At 41.7% G+C, this 21,899-nt stretch overlaps 1 protein-coding gene across 1 annotated transcript; it reads right to left on the minus strand.

Annotated features, from left to right (window-relative positions):
- Window positions 1-257: 257 nt before the first annotated feature.
- SUDS3 (SDS3 homolog, SIN3A corepressor complex component) lies at window positions 258-20,933 on the minus strand. Its single transcript, XM_057411263.1, has 12 exons — window positions 20,710-20,933; window positions 19,143-19,212; window positions 18,081-18,136; window positions 17,308-17,379; window positions 15,029-15,048; window positions 14,332-14,488; window positions 11,709-11,804; window positions 9,752-9,813; window positions 8,876-8,897; window positions 8,075-8,180; window positions 4,111-4,195; window positions 258-2,148 (listed from the first exon to the last, which is right to left on the minus strand). Exons 1-12 carry the CDS (start codon window positions 20,873-20,875, stop codon window positions 2,050-2,052), a joined length of 1,011 nt encoding a protein of 336 aa, XP_057267246.1. The 5' UTR covers window positions 20,876-20,933; the 3' UTR covers window positions 258-2,049.
- Window positions 20,934-21,899: the final 966 nt, after the last annotated feature.

A 21,899-nucleotide genomic window follows, 5' to 3' on the forward strand; every position in this document is an offset into this window, starting at 1 on the left:
AGATGATGTTGATCCACATTAAGATGTGGTGTTGAAGCTATACAATTAAGCTTACACAATGTGCATCTATCCCTTGCCTGGCTTGAAGAGAGCCACTGCACTTCCACACTTTGACCATTACCTTTAAAGTTACCCCACACCAGACATCACCACAGCAGCAGAGATCACCAGCAGGCTGGCAAGGCATCATCCCAACACTGAACAAGCTGCTTCCCCAAACATATAGATTAATAAAATGATACAGGGAGGAAAGTAAATCCTGCTATTTACTTAGCACTTTTTATTATAAGAACTATGATGTTCGTTTTAAGGCTCAGTGACAAATCCCGTTTGGTACATCATCACCTTGTTAAAAACCTGTCACACGTGCAGAGAATGTGAAGTTACATTAAGTATGCTGTTAACTTGACAAAACACAGCCTGCTGCTTTCCACCTGACTAACGCTGCAGCAAAGGTGGCACATTTTCAAGGGGTAGGAAAGAGACACCCTCTCCTTTCCTCATCAAAGCTTCAGATCCAGTTGAAACTCTAAACACTGTAAAAATAGGTGCCTCAGCTGCAAAGGCAACACATCAGAAACTCAGCCATAACACTCCACTCCAGATCCACGTACATGCATCAGTTACTGGGATGTGACTGCCACCCAACTGCAGTAAAGGAAAAGAAATGGAAGCAGTCATTTCAAATACTCCATTTATCCAGACAGGAAAGAAAGGCTCGACTGACACTGAACAAACCAAAAAATGCCTCAAAATGACACATGTTGAGAAAGCCAGAAATTACAGTTTCTTGTCCAGGAATCAAAAGGAGCACAAAGTTCTTCCGCACAGAAGGCAAAGATGTGACAGCACTGCTAGCGAGTGCACTGTGTCCTTCGTGCCAATGCAGTTACACATGGTATTGGTGGATTCAGCCATCAGCAAAAGACTGGGAATAATGAAAGAAGGACAGAGTCAGATCCTTAAGCATCTTGGGAGTATGTTTACATCATTACTTGAGTGTTTTCACTTGTGCTATTGGAGGGCAAGTGTAAAACCAGGGTTATCTTTAGTATTTAAAATACGCTTCAAAGGGAAACCTTTGTGTGGCATTTTAGGGAATGGAGGTTTCAGCTACACACCAAGAGCACATCAATGCTGCTTCCTACTTTGTAGCAGGCTTCTTTGGAAGATGCAACAGATCTGGTATCTTCTGTCAGCAGGATTCCAACATAACCTGTTACTCTAAGCATCTGTGACGACAGTGGAATTTACCTTTCATCTCTCTACATATGCAAGTGATTATACTCATCCACACAGTTCACAGAGTCTCACTATCTGCAAAGTCCAGTCAATTAATCCTTTGGTTTACACTCACCTGCCTATTTCAGGTAACTAACTTCAGCAAACAGACATACTCTTTGCTTGTTCACTGAAGGTTTTTTGAATCTGAAGAGAAAGGGAAGCTTCTGATTAACCAAGTGTTGCTGTTTAACCACACTAAAATCAATTGGACTTGCAGCACTTCTAAGCTGTTCGCACTCTCCTAAAATAGGCTCAACACTCGAGACTTTAAACAGTCCATCCAATAAAGCTAATGTCAGATACAAGGTATTATGGATGCATCTCAGCTGCAGCCGAAGCCTGGGAAGATTAATCTCCTTTTGCCCAACATCCCGAGCCTTGAAGGACAATAAACCCAAAACCAGTAACTAACCGCAGGTCTTGACAAGCAAAGCTTTTTCCATGGTCTGATTCAAAACATAAATGTGACGTCTTCAACATACGAGTCCCATCTGTGCACCATGAAACAATGCTGAAAAAAGTATGATGCAAAGTCTTCTTAAATAGCCCAAATATAAAGAAAGCATACGGAAGCTTGATGCAAAATCCAGGTAAGAGTCCAGGGCAGTGCTTTTGTATCACTAAAGATTTAAGGACTACTGGGGATTATGTGGCCAGCCACAAACTGTCTTGTAAGAGGTCATGACAGTGTCCTCTGCTGCTGAGTGGACAGACTGCCATTCCCCATCAGAGGTTTAAAAAAGAGAAGACCAAGGAAGAGCAGAGTCATGCAGCCGATCGCCGACGAATGACAAAGACTCCCCGCTGCAGCTGTCCCAGATAGATTCTCATCTTTGTGCTGTCACTGGTTTTCCTCACCCAGATCTGCATGAAAAGAAAAGGAGGGGGGGTGGAAATAAGGGCAGCAGGGAGATACATTGTGGGGAGAAAAAGGGAAAATCCACAGTAAGCAAGGCACAAATAAGTCAAGGTATTCTTATCGTCAGATCTCTCTTACTCAGGGTGCCCAGATGATTTAGCTTTATCCCTTCTCCCTCCACACAAGACATTTGCAACCTGAGTAGACAGCCAAATAAGGTTTCCAACTTTATCACCATAACTTTCTGCTCCAGTCATCAAGAAATACTACTCTTTCCAAGCATCACAGAATCATCAGAAAAGCAGGTTTCCTTCTGTTCCAGTCAGCAAAAGAACTCTGGCATTAAGCTTCACCTAATCAAGAAGAAGTCCCTCTAGATCCACAGATCATAAAATTATCTATCCTGGGATTTGCCCAGACAAGTAGCTATTAGTCAAATGCAAAGCTTATTCTGATTTTGTTCAGTGAAGCTTTTCTCACTGTATATGGAATAAATTGTATCTGAAGATAAAAAAGCTTTTTTCTTTTTAACACCTGCATGGAAAAAGTATTTTTGTTTCCAGTATTTCCTACTGCAAAGAATTATAAAGTTAATGTTGGCATGTGATCTGGGGATTTCTTTAGATATATTCAGATCTATCCAGATATACTGGCTACAGGCCTGGCACAGTAGATTGATTTAACTCTATTTTAATTATAAATTGACTTCACCAACAGAAGCCCTTAACATATTTAATATTTGCCTGTATTTGTACTTCAGTTATTTCCCCAGAGCAATCAAAATCTACAGTCATTGATATTCATCTCTCTACTGCAACATTCCCAAGAATTTGGCATGTTTTACTAACCAGCATTCCAGAACCTACAAACTCTGAGCAGCTGTACAGAACAATCACCATGTACAGTTTGACACTGTACCACTAAACCAACTGTCCCACTATAGAGTGGAATTAATGCCATGGTAATTAACAGATTACATTCCCCTCAGGTTTCAGGTAAGATGCTCCCAAAAGATGGAGTTTTCATGTAGTAAGTTAAAAGTAGTAACTTTGATCCAATTAGGAGTACTACATCTTCAACACATCCTCATCCATCAGCACGCCACTACTACTTCAGATAAATACTCAAGCACTGATCTTAACAACTGTTACTGCAAGGGGAACAGTTGTGGTACAAAGCATTGCCCATATGCAACCCATTTTGTTGAAAAGAAAATATCTTCCCTTAGCTGCCAAAACAAATTAAAGTTACTTTACTGGCTGACTGAAGAGAAGTGCATTCAAGTCTAACATCTCTTTCCTTGAAGCATCTGGAATCAAAGAAACTGCTCCCTTTGCCTGACTGATGCACTGCTCGAGGACTGAGCTTCATTTGTAGCAAGATTCACATCAATTTTGAGCACACACCTCCCTTCACCTGCTCTTCTAAGCTTTAATCATTAGCCACAAGGCAATTGTCTCAGAGCAATGACTCACCTGCCCTAGCTCCCACGCAGGTGATGAATGCTGCCAGTTTACAGCACACATGCTCAGGTTAAAGGAAGAATTTCCTTCACTTGTAACGACTAAATTTGGTGACAATTTTCCTAATCCTCTTCCGAATTCCCAAGGGGATATTTTATAGTTTATTATTTTTGCCTTAATAACTATGTTCTTGAAATAATGGAAACGGAACTGATGGAAGGTAGTGCTAGTGAAATGCAACGCGTCAGTTCTCCCCATTTTTTCCTGCCTGCCAAACTACTACTTACAAAGTGTAAGATCACTCTTTGGAAAGAGAGCAAGTCTCTTCCCATCTCAAGAAGAGATTGCTCAGTTTGGTTTTATCTTGGATTTAGCCTCTTTATACACCAGACAGCTACATCTTTTCTGAAAGCAATACTGATTTCATCTTTGTCCTTAACTACCTGCCCACACTGACCCACCACACCTTTCCCCACTCCCATGAAAACCAAAGCAGCCCACTACCTCATTGGCACCCACAGAACTGATCACACAGCTGATCTTAGTGTTCTCTTTAGATTCCAGGTAAATGGCCTGGCTCTTGTGGTACCTGCAAAAAGAAAGAATAAAAAACCCGAAGGAAACACATGAAACCATTAGTTGTCTAAAGACTGAGAAAAGAAACAGGTAGTAAGATTGATAAAGCTAGGATTCTACAAGTATTTGGATAGAGTAAATATGAAGTCTGTCTTTCCACACCACTTTCCCCATCTCCACAACATGGCGGGTTGATTCTACACACACTTTGCATCTAAATGATACTTCGAAATATATGAAGCTCTCAATTCACAATCCATTCTATATGCAATTACTGAAAGCATTTCACACTGAAAGAGGGGCAGAGCCCCAAACCCCAAGACAGGAGAACCCTCACTGACAGTAAGCCCATGATTCACGAGTTAATCAAACTGGCCTTTCACATGTCAAAGAACAGATTTCAGAAGGCAACTCCACATTATGCCTGATAAGACAGAGCATACCACAGATGCTCAAAAGTTACCCACATTCCTCAACACCAAGTTACTAGTGCACCGCCACCAAAATGAATTTACTCAATCAATGAAGTCTATGTATTGTTTAAACAGAGACCTCAAGCTTGTAATACTGTTATATTTTGTAAAAACACCCAAAATGTAAGTGATGTGTAACTGACTCTGTAAGAAGCTCTATATACCTGCCATATAGGAGGAGGCTGTGTCTAAGCATATGCATTTTTGCCCCTATTTCTCTCGGTGTTACTTTGTACAGAACAAAGGAAAAACTTTGAATCACTCGATTTCAGTCTTGTCTTCTCCACAGACCATGTTTCTGGGAAGTGCTGCGAAGTGTGCTGGACAAAACTGCCCAGTCTCTGTTTCTTCTATTCCATAGGCAGAACTAATTACACTGAAACAAGTTACTTGCAAGCAAATAATCAGAGCACCAAAATGCTTTACAGTTATAAAAGCAGATTTCCACCTTTACCCAAATCATGATGTGCTTCAGATTTAACTGAGCAATCTAAGTTGCAGAGTCACTGTACACATATTTCCCCTCAGTATGCAACTCCCTGCAGCCTGATTGGCTTAAAGCCATGTCAAAATGCACAGATTTGCATAATCTTTACCATCATTCCTATAAAAACTATGCTGTAAATATGGAATTCTTCCAATAGTTTATTTCACAATCTCTTCCTACTGGCTCATCTACTCACACTGCTTGCCAGTTACAAGAAGGACAGAGGCAGCTTTCAGCCTTCCAAACATACTAATTACAATGGGCTGGGTAAGGTAATGAAAATCCCCCAAATCCTGCTTCCTTTCAACACCTGTGCCCAACCACAACCCCTTCTCCCTCATTTAAAGGGGAAGATGTCAGTGGGATTCAGGACAATGCAATAGCAACAATCACCCAAGCCAAAAATCTGTTTGCTGAGCCCAGATGTCAATGGATCTTAAGGAATGGTTTAATCTAGTACAAAACCCAGACCTCATTAAGATAAGACATAAAAGTCTCAGCCCTGCAGTGTCTTACACCATGCTGTGTGTGCTTAAGCAAGGAGAATTGACGATCTTGATACCATCAGCATGGTATCCACAGAGTGCAGAAGATGCCACAACTCTCCAGTGTTATCTGTGCCTGCACAGTTAATGAAATTCTTCCACTCAAAGCTGTGAATTCCAACGTTAATGCAGGATCTCACATTACAAGTTACAATCCCTCAGTAAATCTGTGTTAGCTGTGGACAGCAGAGGCAAGGTAACAAGTTGGTTCAGCACTTTTTCATTAAAGACCTGTCTTGGGTGTCTCTGTGCACACAGAGATGGGTCAGCTGAAGGTACAGTAGCCTGGTACACCTCAGTTGCATGCTCTTGTCTCAGCCTTTTGCCATGTTTCTATATACAAGGAGTACAGAGGAGTGGAACTAAGAATACTTCTGATGAAAAACGTAACGGAATTGAAGTTGGCTTTCAAGAGCAGGAAAATGCCAAACAGCTCTTGCTTTTGCAGTAGATAAAATGCACTGCAATACTGAGGCAAGCAGGAGTAATTCCACTTTCTGCTACAAAATATTTTGGTGAAAGGCCAAGATTTTCAACTGCATCTCCCTCAGAAGATCGAAAGAAATCACTCTGCAGAGTATGCAGACAAAGCTAAAAGCAAAATGACAATGAACTGTATTTCAGGATCTGATGGGGGGCGTGGAGCAAACTGAGGATAACAAACCTGAAGTCTTAACTCCACATCCATCTGAAACTCCCTAAACAAAGACTCCACTTTGAAAACATGGTTGTGAAATGTCTCTGCAAGACCTTGGCGAGCCCATCACTAGCCTTAAACATTCTCTGCTTTGAGATAATAGCCCTTCATGGCTAACGGAAAGTAGTCGCTCCTGAGCTGCCACCTTTATTATTGCTGGTGCACACCAGCAGCTACAGTCTTAATACACCTTAGTAAAAATTACCCTCCCATTATCAAGAGTTACTTCATTCTTTTAAACTACCAGCTACTTTGCACAAGTACTACTGCTATCAATCAAAACTAATCTAAGCAGGATTATTATAGCCAAAAAGAAAGGTAAAATACTTATCTTAAACCAGCATAAGAACAAGGTAGATAGGAAAGGTCCTCACTGGAATTTCTGGCAGTGAGACCTCCCATGACAACTGAATTCAGCAAGGTGAAAATAACTTATGTGGTTTATATTCCAACTAGCTACCTTTCAGAAAAGTGATGCTATTGAGAGATTCATCTGGGCTCAGGGAAGCTCTCCCAGGTTTGAATTTGGTGGGAGCTTTACTGACAGGTTACTTCAGATTCTATCTTTCCTTTTCCTTATAAACTAGATTAAGTTTTTACTTATGCAACACTTTTCAGACCTGCACATGCTTAAAAGTTCTAAGGAACAGCTTAGTCATCTAAACCACTTTATGCACACACACACAAATGTATGAAAGCTAAAAAAGAACTGAAACAAGCAGCCCATTCAGTTCATGCCTGCTTTATGCTTCATGGAAGTTTAAGCTCTATGCAGCAGCTCCTCTCAGAGCTGTGTACACAGAGCCCTTGATAAAACTTCACTATCAGAAGATCAGGAGAAGTTAAAACTGACCAAATGTACAAGGTGGCTGTTGTGTAGAAAACAAGCTTCACACCTAACCTGTGATAAAATTACAACCTTGTCACTTCTTATTTTGGGCCACTAGAACACTAAAATAAGGAACAAATAAGCATACAACTTGCAAATGGCTTTCTGCTCAAGGAGTACTATACTGTCCCCTTGATGATCCAGTTTTGCATGTCTCAGGTTTAAAAGCTACAATGATCTCTCTGCAGAAATTAGTATTTTCCTTGCATTTTGTCAGGCTTGCACAGCTATATGGCCCTAACATTCCACAGAGCTAAATCCAGCCAGCAATTCTGAAGTTGCTTCTCCCATCTGGGTTTGATCTTTAAAGGTTATTTGGATTTATTAGAAACATTTTTCATTCTGCTCAGCTGGTGCATGACATTTCTTCTGCCACCTTGTGGAACAATGGGCTGCTGTTCTACAAAACTGAGCACCAGGACTGCAAATCCATCACTGTACCTGCAATCACAAAGTATCTGTATCACAGCTGAGTGGCTTCGCTGCAGCATCGCGCCCTGTCTGCTGGTACCTCTCTTACCCAGCATTAGGTTTGACAAAAAAACATTTCCCAAGCACCACTGGCTCCATGGAAAAGATTTAAGTGTCCTTTTATTCAAGCCTGTAGTTATTCCTGAAAGTCTATGAGGTCTAAACACTCCATTATCACTTCTGATTTACCAAAGTCACCATGATTAGCCCTCAGAGGAAGTGGTTAGCCTCTGCCCAAAAGTGTTTTGTCCTTACATTATTAAAGCAATTTCTCTCTGCAGTCTGTGTCACCTCACTATGCAACACTCAGACTGATAAACCAGAACTTACCATCTCTTATCATAGTAGAGTTTTCCATCTTCTATCCGGGCCTCAAACCGCTGTGCTGGAGACTCTGCTGGTGTAGCTGGGAGGTGTTCAGGAGAGGAGGGAGAGGCTGAGAACAGGAGAGAGACTGTGTAAAGACCACCACACAAGCAGCATATCTGAGTGCAGAACTGCAATTAATAAAGTCATATTAAGCAGAAATAATAAGCCATAAACTCAAATTTTCCATCAGAAAAATATTCTCTATTAGGATGAATACTTCATCCCAACTCTGCCTTGAATATCCAAATAGTAAGTCACTGAAATGTAACATCTATCTGAACAAAACATTGATAGGGAGGTGATAGATATCCTTGCTTTTAATTCTCACCCATAGTAGTTATATAGGGTCAGACTTACTTAGGCAAGTCAATACCATTGTCCTGAAGTAGTGTACAGACACATTTAGAGAGCTAAAAGCATGGAACCCAAAGTTCTCAACACCTCCATCTACCTGACCAGCAGGCAAGCTGTCCAAATGCATCCAAATATAACAGAAACACCTCTTTACACACATTGTTCCATGCCCAAATGTTTCAGACACTAAAAGATACACATGCCTCCCTTCCCACCCCTGACATGCTTCAGAACAGAAGAGACTTCACACAGCATCCATTTGCTGCAGTAGCTGCACAAAGAACAGCAATTACACAGTCAAAACAATTATACAGTCAAATTCCACAGTCGGCAATTATATAGTCAAACAGCCTACAATATAGTTGTCTGTTCAACTGTGAACAAGTTGCAATGCAACTGCTAACTCACCTGGTCTCTTGGGTGATTTAAGCTAGATGGGAAGAAAGCAAAGAAGTGTTAGAGATTTGATGTGAGCTATACAAGTCTGCAGGTATAATTTCAAATAGCCTTATTTTAAATGCTTTTTAAAATGTACCATTAAATGACATAACAAGAACAGCATGCTGTGAACAGCCGGAGGTGTAGATAATCAATACCAGGATACAAAAGGTCTGTAAACGTCAGAGGATTCAGATAATCCACTAAAGACAAAACCAAACCCATTTAACACTGTTTTTTAACATGAGCCAACATTTCTCAGGGTACATGAAATACAGGAGATAAATCATTAGAGACACCTCAACAGCTGGCACAAAGCACATGCTCCACCACCATCCTCAAATGCCTCTATTGAAAGAAATCAGATAAGCCTTAAAGTGGTTAGCAAGAAAGCAGTAAATTAATCCAATCCAGGAAAACCATCAACTGCACCCAGTGCAGTTTGCTGAAGTATTGTGATAGTGGGGAGAAAAAGGAAAACAGGAAAACCCCACCCCACGCTAAGGCCTGGAACAAAGGCAGCCTCTGATCACGAAGAGAAACACAGCAACACCAGCTCAGCCATCCGGAGGAAGAAGCTCCTTAAGGCAGCTCTTCATTTGGCTCAGACAAAAGGTAACATTTTTAGATGACAGCCATTTTAATTAGGTTAATTAAACCTATGGAAGCAAAAGGGAGGAGATACCATCTTGCTAAATCTTTATTCTTACTTCTGAAAGCCTACTGGGATGAAAAAGCCCCACATCTCAAGGAGGAACACAAACCAGAAAGCTCTGGTCTCTTCAGGGGAAGGCACTAGCTTTCTCTTTCAAGAAAAAGAAACCCAAATCAAGCCATCAGCCCTACCTTGTTCAGTGTTCTCAGGTCCTCCATTATTTGCTCATCAGTCAACAAGTAATTTAGCTGAGGTATCCAGAATTAAGGTTCCCATAAGCTCTTGACAAGCAAGGTTAAAATTAAAGGTCAATGACATTCATTTCACTTGACTAAATGTAAGCCAAAAGGATTCCCTAAAGTTGCATGTGATTGTAGTAAGTGCCATATTTGAGCTTTTTTTGTCATATGAGTTAATAAAAGTTCATCTCCACAGAGCTTAACGATTTAGCAGCAAATAGAGTGCAAAATCATTTTAACTTATGCAGACATAACCATCAATGGAAAACCTTTAGTGCATTGACTTTTACTTTATGGAGGCATCATCACTAGTGTTTTCCATGGGTCTCCTCCTGCATTTCTGCAGAGGACAATGTGGAAGCTGGAACAGAACAGACTTGCTTCATGTTCTGTCCAATGAAGCCAAATCCACCCAAACCTGGGAAAAGAAACTTAACACTTTACAACTCAGTATGCAGAAACAGAGAGCTAGGGAAAGAGGCGAAAGATCCACCAGAAAATAAGAACCAGAAAATAAAGCCAGGCGTGAAACACATCCTTGTGTGGATGAGGATGAATGGGAGGCTACCACTGACCTGAAAACAAACCCAAAATCTCAGCACAACACTTACTATTTAAAGCTCTGCTGACATTTTGTGTACTTGCACACTCACATCCTCCTTCTTCCTTTGCCTACTGCTCCTCTGTCACTTCCACACTAGAAGAACCTAAGTACACAGGAGGAAAACACCACCCAGCAGTGGACCCTCCCTCCAGCTTTAATCTACAGTGTTTCTTCAAAACAGCCCTTAAGTCAAAAGTTTTCAAAGTAGTAAAGTCAACAATTGCTGGGCTGCATTTTAAGGCTTTTAGTTCTGATAAGACTTTAATCCTCTCCTCAGAGAGGAAAGGCAGACGTTGTTTCATGCTGTGGCTGCCGTATCACGCTCCATTACAAAGTCATGTTCACTGGGAAACTCATTTATTTTGGATGAAGTAGGGGCACTAATAGATTGATTTTTGGGTTTCCTAAAAGAGTGAACAGAATCTCCAACCAGAAAGAGGTTAATTAAAACTGGAGATGCTTGTGAGCACCCCACAGGAATGACAGAGTTCAAGGTGTGATACTGCCTTAGAAAGTGGGAGTCACTCAGAAGTTGCAAGATAAGGTTTTCTTAATCTGATTTAAGCCATATAAGTTTGGAAGCTAATAATAAGCCTCTGCAAGGCAAATATCATTGCCTTCCTCTCCAGGTGAATTTAAAATACAAAAGGTGCCTAGCATCACAGTGGAGCTAAAAACATACTTTCAGAAGCTAAGGAACATTTTACTTCTAAGAAACATGCAATAAGGCAGCAGGATTACACATATGTGTTTCTCTCTTATGCACGATATATAAAAACAAGATGGATTTTCATCTTTCTTTATTCAAAGAACAAAGCTAGTAGTCCTTGCTTTTGCTATGCATCTCTCTGGATTAGAGATCTGAAACCTTTATCAGTAATGGAAAAACTAGTTTGCTATGACAAACATGAGCTTTCTGGCAAACATTTTGTCACATCTTGAAATGAGAAAAGCTTTGGCTCATGTAAAAAGCCATTTACTATCAATGGAATCCATTCCCTCAGCATTTATGTATAATGCTCTTTTAAAGTTTTTCTTTTGTGAAAAGAATTGCCTGAAGAATTGAAAAACAAATAAGTTAATGAAATAAGTTATCTCATGGCACTGTGAAGTTTAAGTCAGGATACTAAGTGATCGCCAAAGACTGATTGAGTTATAGTAGTTTATCACACATTATACAGGACAAATTGTGCTTCAGTATTTCCTGGATTAAAATCTGCTCCAAGCACCTAATTTTGTTTTCCTTCCTGTACAAAACACCAGAGGTGCAGTACAACAGCCTCCAATGGCACTGTGAAAGGATATCAGGGGCAGGTTTCCTCCTCTTGTCTGGGATAGGAACTGGATCATTTGGTCGCCGCCTCAGTTTTCTTGTCATAATAGGCTTCACTTCCATTGAGTCTGTAGAGCAATGAAGTTGGAGAGCTGATAAGACCAGAGGGAAGGGACTAAGAAGCAGCAGCTTTCTACACAAGGTACTAGGAAAATAAATCTTTCCTCTTTCATATAGAAAATTGATTTTTTTACTTTTGTGATAGCTTCCAGCATCCAGGCTGGAACTGCTGACAGCAAACACAAGCTCTCTTTCACACCAGGTCACTGTTTCACACACTGCAATGCCACAATTACAGCTCTCATTTACAGGTGCAGATAAAGAGCACAATGATGCTACAATGATTCAGGGCAAATTTCTTTAAGGTTAAGCTGCTACCTGCTTTTGCACACATCATTTAAAAGGCAAAGTTCACGGAGTCCTTTGATAACAAAACTTGGACAGTTAATAGCATGCAAAACATTAGCTACAAATCCACTGCTCTTTTTCTTGTCTTCAAGCTGGAAAACTAGCTTTTTATCCAAGGAATACAGATAATTACTGCTTTCAAGTCTGAGACAAGTCTGCTGGAGTCATTTTAAACACAAATAATATTTCAATTCAGATAATCTGAAAACGTTTCAAATTATGATTAATGAAATGAAGCTAATTAATAACATGCAGAGCAGCAGTTGACAGGAACTAAACTGTAGCATATGCACTGGGAAAGAAGAAAACATCTGTTTAACATTGAAACACAAGTCTCATCACCAAGTAATTATGTGAAATTACAGTTTGTCCAAATGTCTACAGGCAGTCTTAACTGAGCTACTTCAACCCTCACAAATCATTCCTTAATTTATGAAGATATCTTCAATTGGCAACCAAGAGACCACATCTTAAATGTTAAACACATCATCTCACCTCGCTCTGTGCTGAGAAGTATTTGCTCATCTTGAAATACACCTGAATCACATCCTAAGCAGCACTTAAGTCTACAAAGCCTCTTTGGCTCCCTCTAGATGCTGAAACCTTGAGCAGATTCGTATGTTCAAAATACAGCAGATGGGTTTTTTTTCCTTACAGCAAAGGTGAACAAGAATGACCACACTACACATCAAGGGAACAAATGCCACAATAAAAGCTTTAAACAGTAAGATGAACTGCAACTAAGTGTATGCCAAAGGAAACCTGAACTCTAGGATTCAAACTTGAATTTGAAAAACACTGAACATTAACAGCCCTGCAAGACACTCACTGTGTTGAGTTGAACGTAAACCACTCTCCCCATCTGTTAAGACCAATTTACAAAAGCCTAAGAAGAGGGGTTTAAAGCATGTACTCAAGGTGATACACAACCAAGTCAAGAAGGTTTTTTCTCCTTCTTGAAAACAAGTCTCTAATGAGTTGTCAAAGAAACTACTGCTTAAAATGTGAATAAGGCAGAGATCAGTTTCCTTCTTTACCTTAGCATCCTGTACCTTCAAATTGTGACAAGTCAGCTGAAAGTCAGCATCAAGCAAGCTTTCAAAAAGGCCACAAAAAAGCCCCCAGAGCTTGCATGTCTTACATTTACTGATGAAAATTTGCAGAACTTCAGGACTCAAAGAGATTCATCAAAACTTCCTAAAGGAACTTTTGAAGAATGACATCAACAGATTTAACATAAAACACAGCCTTGCATGAGGCTTAAGAGTTAAGAACCACAGTGTGTAATGCTCCAGAATGAAACTGCAGTGCTCCCCATACTCACAGAGGAGCCTCTTCATTAAAATTCATTAAGTTTAATGGGTTTAAACTTAAACAGGGGAAGTTCAGGTTAAATATAACGAAGAAGTTCTTTACTGTGAGAGTGGCCAGGCACTAGAACAGATCACCCAGAGAAGTGGTAAATGCTCCATCCCTGCCAGTGTTTGAGGCCAGGTTGGACAGAGCTTTGGGTGACATGGTCTAGGGTGAACTGTCCCTGTCCATCGCAGAGTGCTGGAACTGGATAATCTTAAACTCCTTTCCAACCCAAACCATTCTTCGATTCTATGATTCATCAGGTTGCTAACTTGCATCATTGCATACGCTGAGCTTCCATAGGTTCTAAAACCCATCAAGTCCACACCAGTTTCAGCAGTTTTATTTCCTAGCCTCCACTGCTTGTTCACAACAAAATCCCACTGCACTTCTGCTAGCCTGGAAGGAAGGAAGTGAGAGAGGACTAACATGCAGAGAATGAATTTTTTTCTCCACAGTTACCTACCTGCCTTTACCTAGAGCTGTATTTGGTGAAACAGCTCATCTCTGCAGGACACATTTCCCTGAAGAGGACTAACCTGGTCCCCAAATCAGACTATTAAATACTTCTTCCTCCCCAGTCTCCCTTTAACATCAGAATTTGGATTTGCAGAGTTAACAGCTGATAGAGAAACCGAATTCCTTTAGACTCCTAAAACATTGGTATGCACATTTCCAAAGGCAAGATCTAGTCAAATTCTGATCTGGAGAAGGCTTTAAAGCCTTCACACTAGCTGTCTGTATAAAACAGCACTGCTACCCTGATATCTTTCCTTTCTAAGCAGTAGCAGAGTGGACAAGACAAAAGACAGAAGCCTCTCTTGTTTTTACCTCCTGTTAATTCCATGGTTAGCTTTTCATTCTCGATCATCTTCTTTTTCTCTTCCAACTCTGCGATCAGGTTTTCCTTAAGCTCAATTTTCTTATCTTCAAACTCCTTTGCTGCTGCCTTCTTTTCCTTGACATAATTCTTCTCCACTTGATCTGTCTAAGGCAAACCAAAAGAACAAAAAAGTTAACTAAGGAACCAATTACGAGTTAATGATACCACAACAGCTTCTTTCAACTGCTGTATTGATTAGCTTTTCAGTTCATAACTGTAGCGAGTTCTAAAGATTATCAATATTCACAATCAACAGAAAAGCATCTAAAAATTACTTAAGTTAGCAGGACTATATTGGCAAATGAATTATTTTAAGAAGAAAACATTCTAATGTTGCATAACAAGAGCCTCTCACAGAGCTCTTCACATTTATAAACAGCACTATCATTTATCACCTGAAACAAGCCACATGCACAGCCAGCACACAACAGCCCAAAAGCAAATAATGCTTTTCATTCTATTTTAATGAGAAAGTACAGAAATTACCCATGGCAATACCAGAAGTAGACTGTAATACATTGCAAGTGTAACAGTGCTAGCTAGAGGAAGATTTAAGCCTTCTGGGAACTACTACTTTATGAAACAGGAGGTTGATACCTCTCCCATCTAGTTAACACTGATTTTGATAAATTAAAGAGTACTTACTTCCAGCTGGAGGAACAGTTCTGAAAAACAAGACAGACATTATTTGTTATCTTCAAAGATGCACAAAATGACTTGCGTAACATTTTAAGTCATCGAATATCGCAGCCAAGAGCGGCAGTGAACCAAATCAGGTACATACTCATCCAACCTCTACTCTCACTTGGCAGTTTTAGGCTGAAAATAAAGGAACTAGGGAAAAATTCCACAAAAATACATTGCTAATTGAAGTTTTCTACTGATTGTCAAGCAGATTTGCAAAGCTTACACTGCAGTGCTCCATACTACTTCATTTAGCTACTACTCCCAGCGGTACTAAGCACATAGTCCATCTTTCTTGCAGTTTGATTACAATCAGTTATTACTAGATACAAACACCACACACAGAAGCTTGAATCATGGAGCTGAATGTGTGGCTGGCAAAAAAAATATAAAATCATAGTTTAAGCCAATTTCATGAAGTTCAGCAATGACCAGTTCAGAAATCATCCTGCAGCTGCTGGAAGATGCATCTGCTCAACTCATGTCTCTTTTCAGGCTCTGTATCACTGAAGATTAAGTTCTAACACAGGGCAATGTGTTAGAGTCAAGTCATACTTATGGATGAGGCAAATGGATTTCTGGTGTGAAGTAGTCCTGTGCAACTCCTACCAACTTGAAATTCAGAAGGATGGGACCCTTCTTGTATTTCCTGGAGGACATAATGCCCAAAACAAAGCTCTTGTTCAAGACAGTGGCAATAAAAGCCAACTAAGGCACCTGATCACTCCCCAAGGCACCATATTTCACCAGCATATTAAGCTTTAGTGAAACCTGAACTAGTAAAAACTTCTGTGAAGATCACAGGTTTCAGGTATCTTGGTGCTAATACAAAACGCTGTAGTAGCAACACTGTACTACAGTGCCTTTTTATATACAAGTTTAAAAACCAAGATCATAGATACCAAAGATGATAATGGCCAAATGAAAATCAAACCTTTGTTTGCAAAAGGCTCTATAAGTTGCACATGGAAGCAGTATTATGGAGGTAATCAAATACAGGTAAATCTGAATCTGTTGCTTTATATCTGTGAATTCTCAAAATTCAACACCTAGCCCAAAACACACACACACAAAAAAACAACCACCCAAGCAAACAAACCCGAAACAAACCCACAAGCTCAACACGGGAAGAACGTAAGAGAACTCTGCAGTACCAGGCAGAAAGTGATCCTCATCTGCCCTCCTGTGGAAGAAGCAAGGAGCTGCAGCACTGGTCTTTGCCAGCCAGAACTACAAGGTTGCAGGTAGGTCTTATTTCATCAAAATAACCCAAACTTGCAAGAATGCAGCTCTAGGGCACCAGGAATTCATCTCAGAAGAGAGATTTCTGTTCACAAAAATTAGTTCAACTCACTTTAATTCCTCAAGCAAATCCTTTACCACACAAGCACTTTTAGAAAGACACAATTGACATTACTCCAAGGTTGGAGTACGTCAGCTATAATAAAAGTGCCACAGCCTCCCTGACCTATTTGCCAGAATAATGGCCCACACACTATAGGATTCATCCCTTTTTCTAAAGGAGGAACAGCTACATTTCCTATTTGTACTTAACAGTTTCTATAAAAGGCCCCGATTCAGTATTTGAGAAAAGAAGCTACTGGAAAGAGAAGAAAGAGGGAGAGTAAGCAAATGGATCTGACTTCTATGCCATTTTTCTCCAGTAACACAATAAAGGTTACCCAGAAAGGCTGAGAGTTAGGCACCTTAACTTAGGCCTTTGGTCCTGAAACAGAGCAGAACACAAAGTGCAGGCAGCCCAGTCAATGGCACAGCTATAGAGACTAACAGTTGCAGTAGCAAAACCTCTGCAGTCATGGTTCCAGGGCACAAACTGAACCTTTCGGAAAGCATGTAGTCCTAATCTTCCATCCCACACACTGAAAGGAACAGCCCACCCAAAAGAACAAGCTAAAGAGGGGGACTAGGTCAGGCACAGTGCCAGCTAAAAACAACATCATTGTACTTCAGCTTTTTCACATAAATGAAAACTGAAACTCCTTATCAAGTATTTAGGAAACAGTCAGACAATGCTGATGAAAGGCAAAAAGCCCCATCAAGATAGATCCAGGGATGCTCTGTACACTCAAAAAGCCCTACACTATACCCTCAGAAGCAGAACCACCCTTTGCTCCACTAAGTTCCTTTTCTTTGAAGGACAGAACTACCATGATTTTCCTTCAGGTGTTATAAAACCCATTACATTTGCGTACAGCATCTTAGGAGAAAATTCAGCTTACCCGCATTTCGTATCCTCTCTTTGTACTGCTGGTCCAACTTCTTCATTCTCTTCTGATACTCCTGAAGAGTACCTAGTGGAAATCAATTTGTTGGAAGCAGTGTTACATTTTCTCAAGGAACCATACACCACTTGAAACACAAATACTAATGTATGGAATCAGAAAACTACAGTTCTAGCTTAGCTTATTTTGGTAAGCACATTCCCTGGTTTCTTGATTCAGAAAGTGAATTTTAAGAAATGCTTTAGTATACAGAGGCTTCAGTATACAGAGGCTTAACTACAAGTGTTTATAGGGCAAAAGGATGAGAAGTGTCAGTGCAATATCTGAAAGAGACCTACAAGGATGCTAGAGAGGGGCTCTTCATCAGGGACTGGAGTGATAGGCGATGGGTTCAAACAGGGAAAGTTGAGGTTAGATATAAGGAAGAAGTCACTTACTGTAAGGGTGGTGAGCCACTGGCACAGGGTGCCCACAGAAGTGGTGAATGCTCCATCCCTGGCAGTGTTCAAGGCCAGGCTGGACAGAGCCTTGGGTGACATGGTCTAGTGCAAGGTGTCCCTGCCCACGGCAGGGGGTTTGGAACTGGATGATCTTAAGGTCCTTTCCAACCCAGACCATTCTACGATTCTGACTTTTTCACTCAGCAGCATGACAGACACCATTCAGTGAAGGATCCTGCTTACATCTTTCAACCCCCTCATCCTTCTGTGACCTTTGCAAAGTGCTGAGAAGTGCTCAGAAATAAAAAAGCTCCCAACTTCAAAGCTCACCTTCCTGCAGTTGCTGTAACTGCCTCTTAAGAGATGCCAGTTTGTCCTGATACATCCTGCAAAGAGACAGCATGCAGCTTTACTCTGAGAAACAAGCATAGAGAGCTTATTTCACCATCTGTTTAAGTTACAACACGTTTACATGGAATTAAAAACCTTTCAGGAGATCTTCAGGAAACAAACAAAAACTAGAAGAGTATGATTCAAAAGAAAGGTTAATATTCTCTCTACAAACCCTGCCAACCCCACTGGTTGCACAATGCCCCCAACCAATTATTTTGGGAGCAGTTCAGGGTAAAATAGGATTTTACTTATTTATTTTTTTATGTTGACATCTAAAATGACATTTAGATCTACAGATGCCAGAAACTTTATACCAGAATCATTCTGCCACTTTGTCAAGCCTTAATAATTTGCGTGTTAGCTCCCTACCTATAAAACAGAAGACGTTTCCTCACGTAGGTCTTGACATTATAAAAGACCTCAAAGCCTATTCCTGGTGCTGTTGCAAACTTGTGTTTCCTTCACAACATACCCATGCTTTAACACAGGTCAAGTCTTCCTGACCTGTCTAAAAACATGCCTCTGCCAGCTAGCAAGAGCACAAAATACTGCAAATACACCTGAATACCAAGGGAAACCATTTCAAGTCACCCAAAACCCCATCATCTTGGACAACATTCTATTGTTTAAGGAGTTTTAACAGGCATCTTGCTTTTTGCTTGGCTTATATAAAGTAGACACTTATTTTATTTAAGGGATCTGTCTGCAGCAGGATTCATTTGCAGCAACACTCAGCTGCTCCCAGAAACTCCTATTCCTGTGTCCAAAACAGCAGCAGCAGCACTTAGTTTCTTGAATACATACAGTACACAGAAAGTAACTGAGGAGAGAAGATACACAAGTATATGGACTCGTTAGCTATTGCACTGGGCTAGGCACTTAAAACTCCTCAATCTTGGCCCAAAACTTTGCAAAGCTGTATTAAAAACAAAACCCAAACCAAAACCCATCAACCAAATAAACAGATTTCCTTACTTTTGATTACAATGGGTTACTTACTGTTCTTTCATTTCTACAAAGTCCTCTTCCTCATGCTTTGCCAGGTCAGTTTCACTGGCATCCTCAGTGTCTAAATGAGGTAAAGAAACGACTTGTTTAAAAAAAAACAAAGTAGTTTTATTTACAAACAAACAAACTTCCCAAACCTCAGGCAATTTAATCTCAAATACACAACCAGCTAGATGGGCCTCTGGAGAGATGAATTCAGAGGTGAAATGAATCTCTTGTCTCCCCGGAAGGTAACCAATCTAAATCCTCTGGTAGCTCTGCAATGAACTGTTACACTGAGTCTAAACAACCTCAGTTTAAGATAGTCTGGCAATTTCTTTGTGGTTTAAGACAGCAGGTTCTACATTAAGGCTCAGTTGGAAGACTTTGAAAATCATTTCACAGCTTCCTTCCTATAGTTCTACTCAACATATCTGGAGGACAATGACTGAAACAGCTGTAACTCATTCTGCATCTTGACCTGGACAAACATACTCCAACTAGATGCTATTAGGATTGACTACAAAGGTCTCACTGAAGGTAACAAAGTGACTTGCTGGGGTCTGAATCTGGCTTTTCAGCTACACGTCACACAGAAGTACTTCAACATTTACACACAAAGACAAGCACTACCATAAAGATAGCCCCATTTTTATGAATAGATAATATAAACTACAACCAAATTAGACCAGTATGGGACTGCTAGCTTTCTGCTATGCCTTTTCAGGCTCCTATTTATAAGACGTGGGTAGCCACGAATGAATTAGCTTTCCTCCCGAAGGACAGGTCTGTGCCTCCAGCTTGGAGAAGCTGTGGTAGGCAGGGTACAGCTGTAAAGCCTGAACAACAGCTACATTCCCAACACATGGACAAGGGGGACTGGCCCCTCAAATCAAACCTTACTTGGTTTCCTTTAAAGCTAGGAACAAATGGGTTTAAATTTACACACATTACAATTCTATTTTATACACCAAAGATAAACCAAAAGGTTTTAGCTGCAAAACAAACAAAAAAAATACTTAAATGTCCAGGTCACCATAAAGGACTTTGGTTTATTCCCCGTGGAGCTGCACACTGCTGTCCTTCAGAGAGGTCTGGCTTTGGGACCTCGTTCCTGAATGTCCCAGACGTGATAGAAAACTGGCTGACAGAGCAGCAGGCACTGCCCAAGGGCCGTTCTTCATCTCCCTTGTTATTTTATGCATCCCACACCACAGGATACTCCAGGTTTTACGTCCATTCCCCCTTCTGCACCGCTGTCCTGGCTCTTCTACGAAGCCCCTCTTCCCTCTAACATCTTGCACGCCCTTCTCTGCACACCTTCACTGCCTCCTTTCCCCTTCCCGCTACAGATACCTCCCCAAGCTCAACACCCCGGACTTCTCCACCCCTGTTGTCCCACACCCCCAGTCCCGCCTCCTCTCCCTCACCTGAGAAAACCGCTTCCATCCCACTTCTGCACCCGCTTTGCTGTTCTCCTCCTCCCCAGGGAGCCCCAGCGATCGAACCCTCCGCGTGCTCTCCAAACCGCTCCCGCACCCTGCCGGGCCACCACAGCCCAGCCCGCCGCGCTACCAACCCTCATCGGAGTCACGGGCCCGAGCGCTCCGCTCGCCATCCTCCTCCTCGGCGCTCTCCAGCTCCTCCTCCTCGTAGTAGTCGGGGCCGGGGGGCATGGCGGCGGCGGGCGCCCCGGGCGGGGCGGGGGCCGGCGGCGTGGCGGACACCAGTCCAGCCGCGCTCATAGCGACGGGACGAGGCCGCCGCAGCGGGGCCGGCGCTCCGGTAACGCCGCCGCAGCCCGCACCGACACTTCCGCTTCCGGGCGGGTTCTGTGAGCTCACATTCACCACGGGAAGTAGCAGCTTAACGCCAAGAAACAGCAGCTTTTGCAGAAGCAGGAACAGGTTATGCCCCTGATGAGGCACTGCCGCACGTTTACGGACCAAGATACAGATCCTGCGGCGAGATTCACACACAGGAACCCTTCAAACCAGGATCCCACCCCGTATGTAAATACCTCCCGTTCAGTATTCATTCCCATTTCAGGCTGAATGTTTCATTTAGCCCCTTTTCTGAAGATCTAAGTCACAGGGAGGAACTATGTACCCTTGCTACCTCCAACAGAGCCATGCTAGAACTTCCCTTAACAGTTGTGAGGTGCCTTCCTCAAATGAACAACTTGCTCACTGAGACACTATAAACACCTCACCAGGGGAAGAAAAGAGGGTTTACCTAAAGCAGGACTGAGCTCAAAAGCATTGCCTCGCTTTTACAGGCTCTCTGAACTAGGCGTTCAGCAGCTGCAAGGAGCACCAGGTCACACTCCTTGTTCTGGAAAGACTCATAACAACACAGTGTAGGCACTTTGCTTCCCTGCCGCTCGCCTCAAAGATCTGTTTGCCCTGACTGACAATGCTTAACTCAGAACACTCTGCCAAGCATGGTCAAAACCACCTTTTCCAGGAGAAGAGGCCAAAAGCCAGGACCAGTGAGGGCACCTCCCAGCACTCGGTGTCTGATTTAAAGCAACCCTTTACCTTTCCCCTTGCTTAGGGCTGCCTGCAGCCAAGGGCAGAACAGGAAAGGGAGTGGTGGCAGCTGCCACATGGCACCAGTGAGCTGACTGGATGCCCATACTGTACCCAGTGCCCATGGGGTTGTCTTCTCCCCACCTAGCTCAATTGTTCAAGTAACTTTCCCAAGTCATAGGGTCACACAGTTAAAAACAGCAATGGAACTGGCTAAAGCCCTCTCTCAAAACTAACC

The sequence above is a fragment of the Pezoporus wallicus genome, unplaced genomic scaffold (assembly GCF_028554395.1).
Source record: "Pezoporus wallicus isolate ANWC-B61680 ecotype Strahan unplaced genomic scaffold, APGP_CSIRO_Pwel_v1 contig_6401, whole genome shotgun sequence".
Taxonomy (NCBI): domain Eukaryota; kingdom Metazoa; phylum Chordata; class Aves; order Psittaciformes; family Psittacidae; genus Pezoporus; species Pezoporus wallicus.

What these genes read in the sequence shown, in the direction of transcription:
- SUDS3 (XM_057411263.1), bottom strand. Translation starts at nt 20,875, where the DNA reads ATGAGCGCGGCTGGACTGGTGTCCGCCACGCCGCCGGCCCCCGCCCCG. An exon ending in AACTGTTCCTCCAGCTGGAA is followed by an intron (nt 14,489 to 15,028) that starts GTAAGTACTCTT and finishes GGTTTGCCTTAG; the next exon opens with ACAGATCAAGTGGAGAAGAA. An exon ending in GTTCTGTGGGTGCCAATGAG is followed by an intron (nt 2,149 to 4,110) that starts GTAGTGGGCTGC and finishes CTTTTCATGCAG; the next exon opens with ATCTGGGTGAGGAAAACCAG.